The sequence below is a fragment of the Crocodylus porosus genome, unplaced genomic scaffold (genome assembly GCF_001723895.1).
Source record: "Crocodylus porosus isolate Cpor-Errol unplaced genomic scaffold, CroPor_comp1, whole genome shotgun sequence".
Lineage (NCBI taxonomy): Eukaryota > Metazoa > Chordata > Crocodylia > Crocodylidae > Crocodylus > Crocodylus porosus.
The window spans coordinates 31,617,215-31,630,641 of record NW_017728918.1 but is presented as its reverse complement, the minus strand read 5'-3'; the positions used below and the strand labels follow the sequence as shown (position 1 = coordinate 31,630,641).

At 45.9% G+C, this 13,427-nt stretch overlaps 1 protein-coding gene across 1 annotated transcript in view; it reads left to right on the top strand.

Moving 5' to 3' along the window:
- Positions 1–13,241: 13,241 nt before the first annotated feature.
- Positions 13,242–13,427, top strand: part of RNASEH1 (ribonuclease H1) — a 17,531-nt gene continuing 17,345 nt past the window's right edge. The window contains exon 1 of the mRNA XM_019537440.1: positions 13,242–13,392. Coding sequence (XP_019392985.1) covers positions 13,280–13,392 — 113 coding nt within the window. The 5' untranslated portion in view covers positions 13,242–13,279. The remainder of the gene's footprint in view (positions 13,393–13,427) is intronic.

Genomic DNA, 13,427 nt, shown 5'->3' with positions numbered 1-13,427 from the left:
CCGGCCCCGGGGCTGCTCCGCAAACGTCGTGCGCGGCGGGCGGGGGTGAGCGCGGGCTCCGCCCGGCCCCGGGACGCACGCGCCTCCGGCGGGAACAGCCTCCCCGGGGGCCGCCGGCCGCTAGGCCCGGAGCAGCTCTGCGCTTCAGCGCGGCCCCGGCGGGCCCGACAGCGAGACTGCGGCTCCTGCCAGCCAGGGCCTCTCCCCCCGCGCGCGGCGCGGCGCGGCGCGGCGCGGCACAGCCCGCGCCCGCGGGGAGCACCGCCTTTGTCCCACTTCTCCCGCGCGCCTGGGGAGACTCCGCGCGGCCCTCCCCGGGAGCCCGGCTTTGACCAGCAGTGCTTCCCTCACGTAGTCGGCTCGGGTTTTTTACCGGTGATTCTCACGGGTTTTCACAGCATTGTGCCTGACTGCCCCGTTAGCTTTTTCCTTTCGTGAAGGGTCTGCTACCGCAAAAAGATTTCACATACATTATAGGTTTTCACACGCATTTTACTTATACTGTCCTTTGCTCAAGAGCAACCAACAGTAAACAGAGTTGAGAGAAAAGACCTTCTGTTAAATTCATCTAATTAATTCTCGGACTGGACAGACAGGTCCATAAGTTCAATTCACATGCAAGGACTGATCAGTACCTCTTCCATTGTCATGCCCAGCATCCTAATTGTGGATTCAAACAGAGGAAAATGACTTTGCCACCCACATTCAACTTTGCTCCCTCTTCCAGTAACACAGAGGCTGCACATGATCAAACCATCATATAATTAGTGCTCCATCTGCAACAAGCTTATTAAAAAAAGCCCCAGTGTTGTTGTAGTGCTGCAGTGGTAGAAGCAGTGAAAACATTAATGTAGTGTGACAGCTGGATTTTACTTGTGTGACATCTGACACTTCTGGGTTAGACAACACTGTTGCATTACACAATGCCCAGGACTGTCCCATGTTTACTATTCAGAGATTTTCTGAATAAGCTCAATTTATAACTATTCTATATAGTTACAGAGCATATAATTTTGTAACTGTATCTACTCTCTCTATAACTATACAACATATTCTTCCAGAGGACTCAGAATTATGACACAATTGAGGGACCTAGTTACCAGAGATTTCACCTTCCTTGACCCATCACAGCATCATTTTAAACTGCAGTTTCATGTATAAGCTAAAGTTGCAAAACCTAACTGAGCTTGCTATAAGCATAGTCATAACAGAAATGTAAATGTAGATCTAATCTGCTGGTGAGAATTAAAGGAAAATCTATTGGTTTCCCAGAAAAGACATCAGTGTCTCCCTAGTCGAAGATTTTTAATCAACTATGGAAAACAGTGCTTCCAGCCAGCACCTCTAACCATTGTTTTGTTTAGCCCCAGTCTCTATAAAATTGTGTTAAAACAGAAGCATCCAGTCCACAGTTACTTCTACAGTTCCTGCTGTTGGTGGAGTGACCATTGGTGGACTGGTAACAACAGCAAGAAGTTCTTCTAAAATTGTTAGTCCCTAGTAAGCTGTTGGGGTGAATGCAGCATGGGACGCTAGAAGTTACTTCTTTTCTGCTGTAGCCTTTTGTCTGCAGTTTTTTTATACAGCATTGTTGCCAGTTTGGGTTTTTTTCCAGGGGAAAGGGTCAAAAATTGCCAGGAGGCCATAAAATTGAGGGATCTACATTTTTCCCTCATTACATGTTGTTCCACTAGTTCTTGGTATTACCCTGTCTAGGTATCATATGACATGCCAAAGATCCCAAATGTGGGATACTAGGAAAACAAAAATGAGGGAATGCATTAGAGCTTTCATGGTCATTTTGCTGTTTTCTCCCAGATGAAGGTACACTGACTGAATCGGTAATTTTTCTGCTCCAAAAACACAAACTCCAATTATTTGCTTTAAAAGTGATACCTTTTTACCTTTGTATCAGTAGCAAGTCATTTATTCTCAGTAGGTCGTGGGACAGGTCATGTTTTAATCTAATAGTTCTCTCACTCATATGCACAAAGCCCTGATTCTGAAAAACTTGACCACATGGAAGCTAATGAGGATGGTCACAAGGCATAAAGTCAAGCATGTGTTTGTCCCTGGCAGTATATGATATATTTATTAAAAGTATATTAGAAGTGCTGTTGCTGATCAAGCCAATGCACAGGCAATGATTACCTGAAAGTACAGCCTACCCTGTGCCTGCAAAAGTAAGCACCAGAATGAGCCAGACTAATGTTGGCTCAGTTCATATTTAGTCTTAGAATCATATATAGGTCATCTCTCTTTTCTTGGAGAGGCAAGAGAGATGGAAGTCAACCTTTTAATTCCCAATGAAATGAACAGCAGTTTCAATGGAAGGGCAAGAATCTGTAGGAAGTAGCATAATTGTAGTAGAAAACCTCTGCAGTGACGTGAGACTAGCCAACAGCCAACAATCCTGGGATCAGGAAGTTGGTTTCTGGCACACAAGTTCAAGGGACAGAGAATGATCAAGGACAAAGGCAGCAGATATATCTAAGAGAATATGGCTAGAAGCAGGTGACTAAACTCAGACTTGAGACTCATGATGACACAGAGGTCATCATGAGCCTCAAGCATGCAGTCTCATAACAGAGGGCAAACAGTAAACTTGCAGGGTATCCATCATGGGCAACTGGTGCCTCCTGAGTTGCGGGGGGGGGAGGGGCACTTGAATTTACTGCCTGAAAGCCCAATAAACTACAGTCAATTTTGGGATGGTTCTTAACATTTTCAGCAGAAAATTACTACAGAATTGTTGACAATCTACTGAAGCTGCAAAAAAAGGTGGAGGTTGGGGTGGGGGATTCTGGAGTTTCAGACTATAGCAGGTTTGGCAATAATTAGCTCAACCAATTATAGAATCATAGAAAGTTAGGGTTGGAAGAGACCTCAGGTCATCTGGTTCAACCCCCTGCTCAAAGTAGCATCAGCCCCAGCTAAAGAATTCCAGCCAAGGCTTTGTCTAGCCACATCTTAAAAACCTCCAAGAATGGAGATTCTACAACCCCTGTGCGTAACTTGTTGCAGTGCTTTACTAACCTCCTAGTAAGAAAGTTCTTTCTAATATCTAACCTAAAAGTCCCTTGCTGCACATTGAGACCATTGCTCCTTGTTCTGCTATCTGCCACTATCCTCTTTTGAACCCTGCTTTAGGCAGTTGAAGGCTGCTATTAAATCCCCCTTCAGTCTCTTCTCCAGACTAAATAAAGCCATTTCAGCCTCTCCTCAGAAGTCACGTGCCCCAGCCCCCTAACCATTTTCATTGTCCTCTCTCTACATCCTTTCTACAGTGGGGGGCCCTAAAGCTGGACACAGTACTCCAGATATGCCTCACCAGTGCCAAACACAGGGGTATAATCACTTCCCTCATTCTGCTGTAAATGCTTACTAATGCAGCTTAGTACACTGTTAGCCATCTTTGCAACAAGGGCACATTGTTGGCTCATATTCAGCTTCTTGTCCACTGTAACCCCCAGTCCTTTTCTGACATCAATACATATCCATACATAAAACACAAACATAAGCTGACTGGCTGGCAGAAATCAAAGTCAAACACCCCTACCTAGGGTTCTTCACCCGGCCCACCCACAGGGTTTCCCAATTAGGGTCTGAGTCTCCCTCCAGGGTAGCTCCTCCGGCTCCCTGATGTCCATACCAGTGCCCACCCAAAGTCATTGCCAATCTTAGACATCCCCTTCTGGTAACCAGCACATAAGGATGAGGATCTTCCCCATCTGGGGTTCCCCTCCCTTTCACTTCTCCCTGGGACAGCATCCCACTTGTAATCAGTACCACAAGCACATTTTTCCCACTGCTTCCTGAAGTTAATCCTCTGTTCAGCCTCCCCAGTTCTGTGGAGAATCCCAGTGGGTCCATATGCTCCCCCACAGTCCTACCAACCCCAGAATGGCTACAATTTTTGTACAGAGCACTCTCTCAGTCCATCTGTATCCAGGTGGGCCTGCCCCATAGTATTGTGTCCATTAAACATGGACCCTGCCTGAGTGGTATACCTGGGGTTTACAAAAGTCACTGTCCTCATTTCTCTGCTTTTCCAGGCCTTGTTCCACCAGATGACCACATATCCTATTACCTCTGCCTCCAGAAACATTTGCCTCAGTCTCTTCCAGCTTATGCTGGAAGAGAGGTTGTTCACAAACACAGTATCTCCAAAGTCACCAACTTTCCAAGTTGGTTTCCCCTTGGCACAGACATCTGGATCTTCTTGGCCACAGGGTTTATAGTTGATATCTTCCCCTCTAGCCACAGCCCCTGGGTAGTTAACCTCTGAAATAGGCCATTCCCTAGGTTTGCCGCCTTCTTGATCATGGTCCTGCTGGAGTTGGACTGTCCAGTTTCTGGTGAGCCTCCCTTTTTCTTCATCCTGAGTTCTTGCTGTTGGATGCAGGCTTAGACTTCCTCTATGCTTAGGAAGATGAAAATTGTAACTTCATTAGGTTGCCCAAGGTTTCTTCTCCATCTACCAACCCCACACTTCCCCCTTGGGGTGCCCTGGTGATTCTCCCAGTCTTGGCTGTGATGGACAAGGCCTCCCACTTCTGGGCACTCCTCCTGCCTAGGGCTTCTCTCCCATCCATGCCTCTTTCAGCCACCTTCCAGAGTGCTAGGCAAGTTTCTTTGGGTAGGTGTGATATCTTTTATTAGACCAACCAAACAGTTGGAACAAGCTCTTTGCAAGCTTTTGGGTGCAAACACCCTTCTTCAGGCAATGGGAGACTCTCTCCAGAGTGCTACTTTTTCCCACAATCACTTGGGATCCCTGGGACGCATCCCCTGGTGTGTGGCTGGACTGAGGATCGCCTTTCGTGTACTGGTCCTTCCACAACTTGGCCACTCTTTCCTCTCTCTGAAGAGGGCTCAAGATCTGTGTCTGTTGTTGTGGGACTTCAGCTGGCCTCACCTTAGCCCTTTCCACTTCAGTCTTCAGCCGTGAGGCCAGACTTTTCATGGCTGCCCTCTCTCTTTGGTTTTGTCTTCTACTCTTGCTGGCTACCAGCTCTGCCAGCCCATAATGATAGAGGTATCGGAGTGGCAACAGCTCCAATGCAAGAGCTTGTGCACTGGCAAGCTCCTCTTGTACTGGCAACAAGAGTTGCTTAGTCTTTATATTTCCCTTGCCAGATCCCTATCTCTTGCCACAGTTCCTGCTGACACATCCTCTCTACATCCAGCTGTGTCTCCAAAGCAACTGTCATGGCCTTCTCCTTCTGCATCTCCATTGCAGAGGCACAGCTGGTCTCTCTAGCTCTCTCCAAGGTTTGTGGCTGGGTGACCAAAGCTGCCAGCTCTGCCTCTTTTCCCTGCTGGAATTATTGGAGCTGCTGGATAGCCAAATCCCTCTTCTATATGTTATACTTTAATTAAGCAGACAAGGTTCTTTGCCTGATAGCTTGCTAAGAAGAATTTTTCCAACTATTTGAGTTGGTCTAATAAAAGTATCAGATTTACCTAAAGAACCTTGTCTACCTGTGTCCTTAACATGGCTTATCATGGCTATAACCTACACCCCTTACACTTTAATTAAACTACTTATATTCTCAGATATACTCTTGCTTCGGTCTACACATTGATAGATAGGATGTTTGAAAGCGGGCCCAAAGGCCCACAAGATGGGCTGAGCTCGCTGCCTGTGTGCTGGTAAACCACCATATAGATTGGAAATGGAAAAATACTGCTGAGAGGCCACAAACAGGATAATCATGAGCTCTCTGTATGCAGTATGACCACTGGAATGTGAGCTGATAAACAGGGATGGTACAAACTGAACCTACCTTGAACTCACTAGCATAAGTAACAGTACTGAAAAGAAAAGTTCCATGCTTGATGATGCTTATGGATAAGCACTGCTCAAAACCTCTTATTGTGTAGCTAGGCATGCACACTAGAAGCTTCTATCTAACCATGGGAGTTGAGTCAATTAGGTGTAGAATCTGCGACGTGAAACTGTCTATATAAACTTGCTTACTTGTCATCCAAGGGGGGGCTGGTTCTTGGAGGAAACGAGCTGCTCTTTGTTGTTGTGTGCATGCTTCAATAAAGAGCTTTGAGATAAGACCTTGCTGGTGTTGCCTGTCTCTTGTGGTCAGAAAACAGACCTGGGAAGTCTAAGTTAGAGTCCCTGACAACATCATGCATACATTTCATTCACATTTCAGACACACTGATGTAGAGAGATTGTTGTGATCACTTATTGGCACCTCGTATTATACTGTGCATCTCCAGTCCCACTGGGATGATCCTGCTATATCTCTGCTAAGCATAAAACGAGAGGAAGGTCCAACCTCTGCTCGAAGGAGCTGATGAGGTGAGTCAAGAACTGGCCAACAGGATAACACAAATGCAACCTCTGGTGGACTAAAACTTGCCTCACAAAACTATTTGCTTCAGTAAGTTGCAATTGGATGATAAGACATTATGCCCCATCCTCTTAGCATAAGATAAGATCTTCAGTGAACAACTAACATGCCCATACTACATTCAATCAGGTTTATCTCAAACTGGTTTCAGCCATTTTCAAACTGGTTTATGTGCACTGAACTTCTGTTCTGTTACGGGTTTAAACCAGTTTCTGATCACTTAGTTTATGTGAAATGTCCGTCCCTAGCCAGTGTGCTTGCAAAGCTGACATTTCACCTCTAGCTCCCATGGCAGGCACACTGCCTCCTCAGCTGCCTCATCAGAAAACAGCTGTGACCTAAGTAGTTTGCACTTAAGAACTGCTAGAGATTTGGGGGCTGCACAACTCTCCACTCCAGGGCAGACAACTGTGCCCACTGCCTTAACAGGGCTTCTGTCTCAATGCTGGAGTCCCTCTTGACCAGGACAGTTTCCTTTAAATGGCGCCAATCCCTTTTACTGCTGCCAGGTTCTTCAAATTTCTGCAGGGCCCCTTTTATTGTCTGCAGACCCCTCAAGTTGCTACAGTCCATCTCCAATTGCTACACTTCACTTTAAAATGCTGCAGCTCTCTTTCACCTACTGCAGTACTTTACGTTTCCTCAGGGCCCTTTAAGTTGCAGCATGGTCCTTGAATGGCCCACATTTTCTACCATATGTAGTGGGTTTGGGGATAATTACCTCAGGTATGAAGAGTCCTTTATTTCCTTGGGCATACTGGCCTCTCTAGAACCACTAAATATCTAAACATTAACACAGGGCATAGACAGAAGTGACAATATTCACCAGATTTGGCCCCTGAAAGTGCTGTATAGCCGTGATCAAACAGAAACGCATGGCTGCTTTAAAAGGCCCCAATCCTACAAAAATCTGAACCCTCACGTAATGAGGGTTGCTGATCTGCATCCACAGCCAGGTCCACACCTTCCACCTGTATGCCCCTCAGAGGCTCCTGTACAGTGCCAGTAGCAATGTGGCATGAAGCCATTTAGGACATGCCTTCTTCTACCACCTTCAAAGTTTCCAGTCTGCCCTGCAGCTTGTCTACCTGCGAGGGCTCCCCAGACGGACCTGGAAGAGCTGTAGGATTTCTACTAGGACCTCCCCTGGGCCTGGAGGCTGGTCTGTGCCTACAGGTCCCCAGACAAGGTCGCTCAGGACACCAACCTCCTCACCAACCTGCCGCTGAAAAACCTGCAACTGGTGGTGCCAATGATGGAGGAGCCCTGGGTGCAAGAGGATGGTCCTAGCCAACATCATCCATACCACACACCTCCTGGACTATGCCAACCAAGTGTGGGCAGATCCTACTATGCTGGCCTGGCGCATAGAGCTATCCATTCTGTGTATGCCCTGCCACCTACTCTAGGAGGGTAAGGCTGCCCTGCTGGACACTGCCCTCACCTACATTGACCAGACCCTGGTGAGGGCAGTCCCTGCCTCCCAGTATTCCCTAGCCCTTTGGACCTCATTGTGGGGTCCCTGCCTTGGCAGGCCCCACAGCACTCCTAACCTACCATCTCAGCAGGCTGAGGGATACCAAGCCAGTCTGCTTTCAAACCACCCACTGCCACCAGCTCTACACACTCATACAGTCCACCATCTTGTCCTCACGTCCCACTCTGACAAATGATGAGACACCCTAGGTGAGGATGGGGGTGAGGGTCCACAGTGGACAAGTCTGTACTCTACCTTGATCCCATGAGCCACCGAGGACCTCAGCTGGCTGCTCCTGCATGGAGCCATCACAAATTTAAAATGACGCTGTCATGGGTCACGGAAGGTGAAAACTCTGGTATCTGAGTCCCACAATTTTGTCACAATTCTGATGGACCATCAGAATTAAATGGCTTCTATTATAGTTCTCTGTAAGTCCTCTGGAAGAATATGTTATATAGAATCATAGAAGTAGGGTCGGAAGGGCCCTTGTAGATCTTCAAGTCCGACCCCCTGCCTGGGCAGGAGAAAAAACTGGGCTGAAGTGATCCCAGCTAGGTAGGCATTAAGCCTCCTCTTAAAGACCCCCAGGGTAGGAGCCAGCACCACTTCCCTTGGAAATTGGCTCCAGATCCTAGCCGCCCTAACTGTGAAGTAGTTCTTACGGATGTCTAATCTAAACCCCAACAACTTGTGGCCATTATTCCTTGTTATGCCAGGGGGCACTAGAGGAAACAAGGTCTCTCCCAAACACTTTTGGTCCCCCCTAGTGAGTTTATAGATGGTCACCAGGTCCATCCCCTCTATAGAACTATATTCTCTATAGTTCTATAGAGAATAGATATAGTTATATAATTGTACGCTCGATAAATATATAGAATAGTTCTAAATTGAGCTTATTCAGAAAATCTCTGAATAGTAAACATGGGACAATCGTGGGCATTGTGTAACTCAACAGTGTTGTCTAACCCAGAAGTGTCAGATGTCACACAAGTAAAATGCAGCTGTCACACTACATTAGTGTTTCCACTGCTTCTACCACTGCAGCACTACAACAACACTGGGGCTTTTTTTAATCAGCTTGTTGAATATGCAGCACTAATTATATGATGATTTGATCATGTGCAGCCTCTTTGTTATTGGAAGAGCAGAGCAAAGTTGAATGTGGGTGGCAAAGTCATTTTCCTCTGTTTGAATCCACAATCAGGATGCTGGGCATGACAACAGAAGAGTTACTGATCAGTCCTTGCATGTAAATTGAATTTATGGACCTGTCTGTCCAGCCCAAGAACTAATGAGATGAATTTAACAGAAGGTCTTTTGTTTCCCCTCCATGTACTGCTGGTTGCTCTTTTATTGTCTTTTGGCCAAAGGACAGTATAAGTAAAATGAATGTTTAAACTGATAATGAATGTGAAAGTCTTCTGCTGTAGCAGACCCTTAATTAAAGAAAAAAGCTAACCAAGGGCAGTTATGTACAATAAGCCTCAAACACAAACAGTGAAAAACCCTGAGAATCTCAGTAAAAAACTTGAGAAGACTAATTAAGGTAAATAATCTTGGTCAAAGAAAACCAAAAGCAGGCATTCTTTGAATAAGAATAATGTGGTGTTTCACAACTACTTTAGAAGAAGTTAGAAAAATACAGTATTTATTATATGGTCATAGGTCTCTCTTTCCATCAGAGTGTATCAAAGGTAAAAGTACCTTAATCTGAGTCAGAGCTATAATTTGATTATCAGGCATAATGAGGATATGTTGAAATGAAGAACTACTCTCTCAGTGTGGTTATGATTAATGTCAAAAAGATCCAGGTTTTACTGTTCCCAGACTGCCAAACTGTGGTCAGAAGCACTTGCATTCACTTGCACAGAACAGGGCACTCCATAACAGGAAGCAACCTGTGGTTATCTCGTGGGTGGGGAGCATAGCTGGGTCTACTGGTTCAGCCACTAAATTAATCAATTTTGCCTATCAGCCAAGCTAACTACCTGTCTATGGCACTGTGCTATAACATCTACAAAAATGAAACTCAAAGTGATATAAATTGCTTTTGGTTCTGGCAGTCTATAGAGCATCTGGGGTGGGCTCCAGACTTTACTTCCCCATTGTTTAGTGTGTGTGTGGGGAGGGGGGTGGGAGGAGGGAATATCCTTTAGGGGAGAAGCTTAAGTCCTTGTTTGCTTTCACTAGGATTTCTTTTCAAATCCATCCAGTTATTATTCAATGTATTGGTTTTAATTTATCTAAACAATTTGATCCTGGTTATTTTAGAGGTGCTTATTCATACTGATTACTGATATCAGCCGAAGTACACCAGCTATAGATCTCAGGTTAAACAAGAGAAGGTTATTGGCAGAACCATTTTTGGTAAATGTAAAATTATAGATTTTTGTACCTCTTTTGTCTACCAGAGAGAGAGATCCTGAATACACTGACCACTGCATCATCTTACAAAAACATGTCTTTTTCTATGGCTTTTTTCTGCACCCATAAAATAAACTACAAGGTGCCAAAAGAAGACAGTGCTTAGTATCATTCACGATATGATGTCTGTCTTCTGGGCTTTGTTGAGTGTATATTTTGTAGGTCTGTATAGGATAGTCTGGATAGGGATGCTTCCTCTCACATGCAGTTGGCATTTGAACTCCAATACAGCCAATTTTTGCAATTTCATTGTGAGTTCCTTGATAGTTGATGCTTCTCTCAGTATTTGCTGCTCCTGGAACGATGTTATTGCATGGGTTTCACAGCTTTCATTTAAAACAAAAATTTCTAGGCTCATGACTATGGAGAAAAAAAATTAAATATGAACCTTAACATCTCCATTATCTGTAAGCAAATGAAAGGCACCCCAAATCCTTATTTTGAAGATCCAATGACTTATGAAGCCAATCTCATGATTTAGGGGAGGCATAATGAGTGAGTTTTGAATGTATATAACTGGCAGTGCTAATGTGATCCCCACTCAGGTTCAGACCAATTGCCATATTTTGGAGTCAGGAACTAATTTTACCCCTGAGTCAGATTGGTACGGACTGTGGGGCTTTTTGCCTTCCTGTGTAGCAAGGGACATGGCCCTTTATCTGGGATCTCTTCATGGATATTAACCTTTTACAGAAGGATGTTGGTTGCCACAGTCCCCCTACTTGACCTGTGACAGGTGAGGGTGCTATTTCTTGTGTTGATGGTAGTGATATATATGATGTTTGAGAGCAGGCCCAAAAGCCAACAAAGAAAAATACTGCTGAGAGGTCATAAACAGGATAATCATGAACTCTCTGTATGCAGGATGACATTTGGAATGTGAGTTGATAAATAGGGATGGTACAAACTAAACCTACCTTGAACTCACTAGCATAAGTAACAGTGCTAAAAAGAAAGTTGCATGTTTGATGATAAGGAAGATGCTTATGCATAAGAACTGCTCAAAGCCTATTATTGTGTAGCTGTAGAAATTAACAAGACCATAGATAAATCTACAAAGCAGACTCAGTGCATCAAAGACACAGCTGAAACAATCAGGGATGCAATCCTCCTCCCTGCTTTAACATACCAAAACCAGTATGTAGCCAAAAGACAGTCTGAACTAATTAGAAGTTTTCTCACACTAACCTGATATCTTGCTTTCTCTTACAGTGGGAAATTCCCACCTACTGTATCATGTCATGTGCACTAAAAGTTTTTAACTAACCATAGAGGTTGAGTCAATTAAGTGTAGAATTTGTGATGCAAAACTGTCTATATAAACTTGCTTACTTCTTATCAATGGGGGCTGGTTCTTAGAGGAGACGGGCTGCTCTTTGTTGTTGTATGCATGCTTCAGTAAAGAGCTTTGAGATAAGACCTTGCTGGTGTTGCCTGTCTCTTGCTGTCAGACAACGGACCTGGGAAGTTGGGGTTCGAGTCCCTGACAGTAGTTTTACTAAGAGTTTAGATTATGGTTTTGTATGGGATAGTTTGGGTAGGGATGATGCTGCCTCAGGCAGGGGTTGGCCTAGATCAGAGGTGGGCAAAATGCAGACCAGGGGCCGGATGCAGCCTGCCAGGCCATTCTATCCGACTCGTGGGGTCCCTAAAAAATTTAGAAAATTAATATTTATCTGCCCCTGGCTGCCTATCATGTGGCCCTCAATGGCTTCCCAAAACTCAGTAAGCGGCCCTCCACCCAAAATAATTGCCTATCCCTGGCCTAGATGGATTCTGGCAGCCCCTTCCAGCCCCAGGATTCTGACTGCTGCTGTGTTAATACCCAGTGGGCGCATCTACATGAGATGCTTCATGTGCAGTACTCCAATAACACTGAGCAGTAGCAAGTCACAGCACGGACTGTGCTAATAAGCTACTGAGCAGTATTATTAAGCTGCTGCACAGTAGCATCTCCATAAAAAGGCATTCACCAGCACTACTGCGCAGTAACTCTAGTTACTGTAGTTACTTAGTACTTCATTAAGCAAGTACTAAATTAAATATGCAGTAACTACTGCACATTAATGAATGCGTAGACACAGCCACTGATGTGGAGGGGCCAGCTGGTTGGCCCTGCCAGACTCAGGTCTGTCCCACTTGTTTGGCCTTTTCAAGGTTTTCTTCACCAGTACTGCAGCCAGAAGCTCTCTCAGACTTAGTAAATGAGGGTTAGATCTTGGAGAACAAGGTAAGAGGTGGTGAAAGGCACCACTAGACAGTACGCTCCCTCCCAGAGAAACCCCAGCGCTGGGCCCCTTGCAGGGCTACCAACTCTCATGATTTTTGGTGTTGTTCTTAAAGTCTGTGCTTTGGGAATGTGAAAAACTTAACTCTTTTATCTCTCTCTGTCTCAAAGAAAGAGAGCAAGTGAGTGAGAGAAATATCTCTATCTAGATAGGTAAGAAAGATCTAAGTTCTTCACATTCCCAAAGCACAGACTTTTAAGAACACCACCACAAAATCATGAAAGCTGGCAACACCGCCCTTGAGATCTACTTGAACCACACCAGGTGCCCCCGCGGGAGAGGAGGATGCCGTCTGCACTGGGGGCCTCCCTCTACGCCTCCCGTATTTAAAAAAAAAAATAAAGAAGAGAGAGAACCACTTCACCACCATTTTAAAAACCAATTTTAGAAAGGAAACCGCTTTTTCATTCAGTTTGGCCCCACTCAGGTCCTGTAGCAAGAGAACCCGTGGGAGGTGTCTTCCCCTCAGCCACGTGATTCTCAACTCGGACCATAAGCAGAAGCGTGAAGTAGCACTGCGCATGCGTCTCAAGGCGCGGCCCAGATGGTGGCACGGAACCAGGAAGAGGTTAATACGAGAGGCTTACGAGCGGGAGGTTTGTCCTACGCCTGCGCCGCGGGAGCCGCGCCTGCGCAGTGTGCGAGGCCGGACGCGCGGAGGTGGGGGACCGGCGGCGGGACGGATACAGGGGGGGCGGGACAGTGCCTTCCCTATGCTGCGGCGGCTGCTCGCGGCGGTCATCCGGCCTTGTCTCGTCCCCAGAGGCAGCGGCGGGATGTTCTACGCGGTGCGCACGGGCCGGCGCGCGGGCGTCTATGCCACGTGGTGAGCCAGGCCCTAGGGCGCCGCCCCTGTCCCTT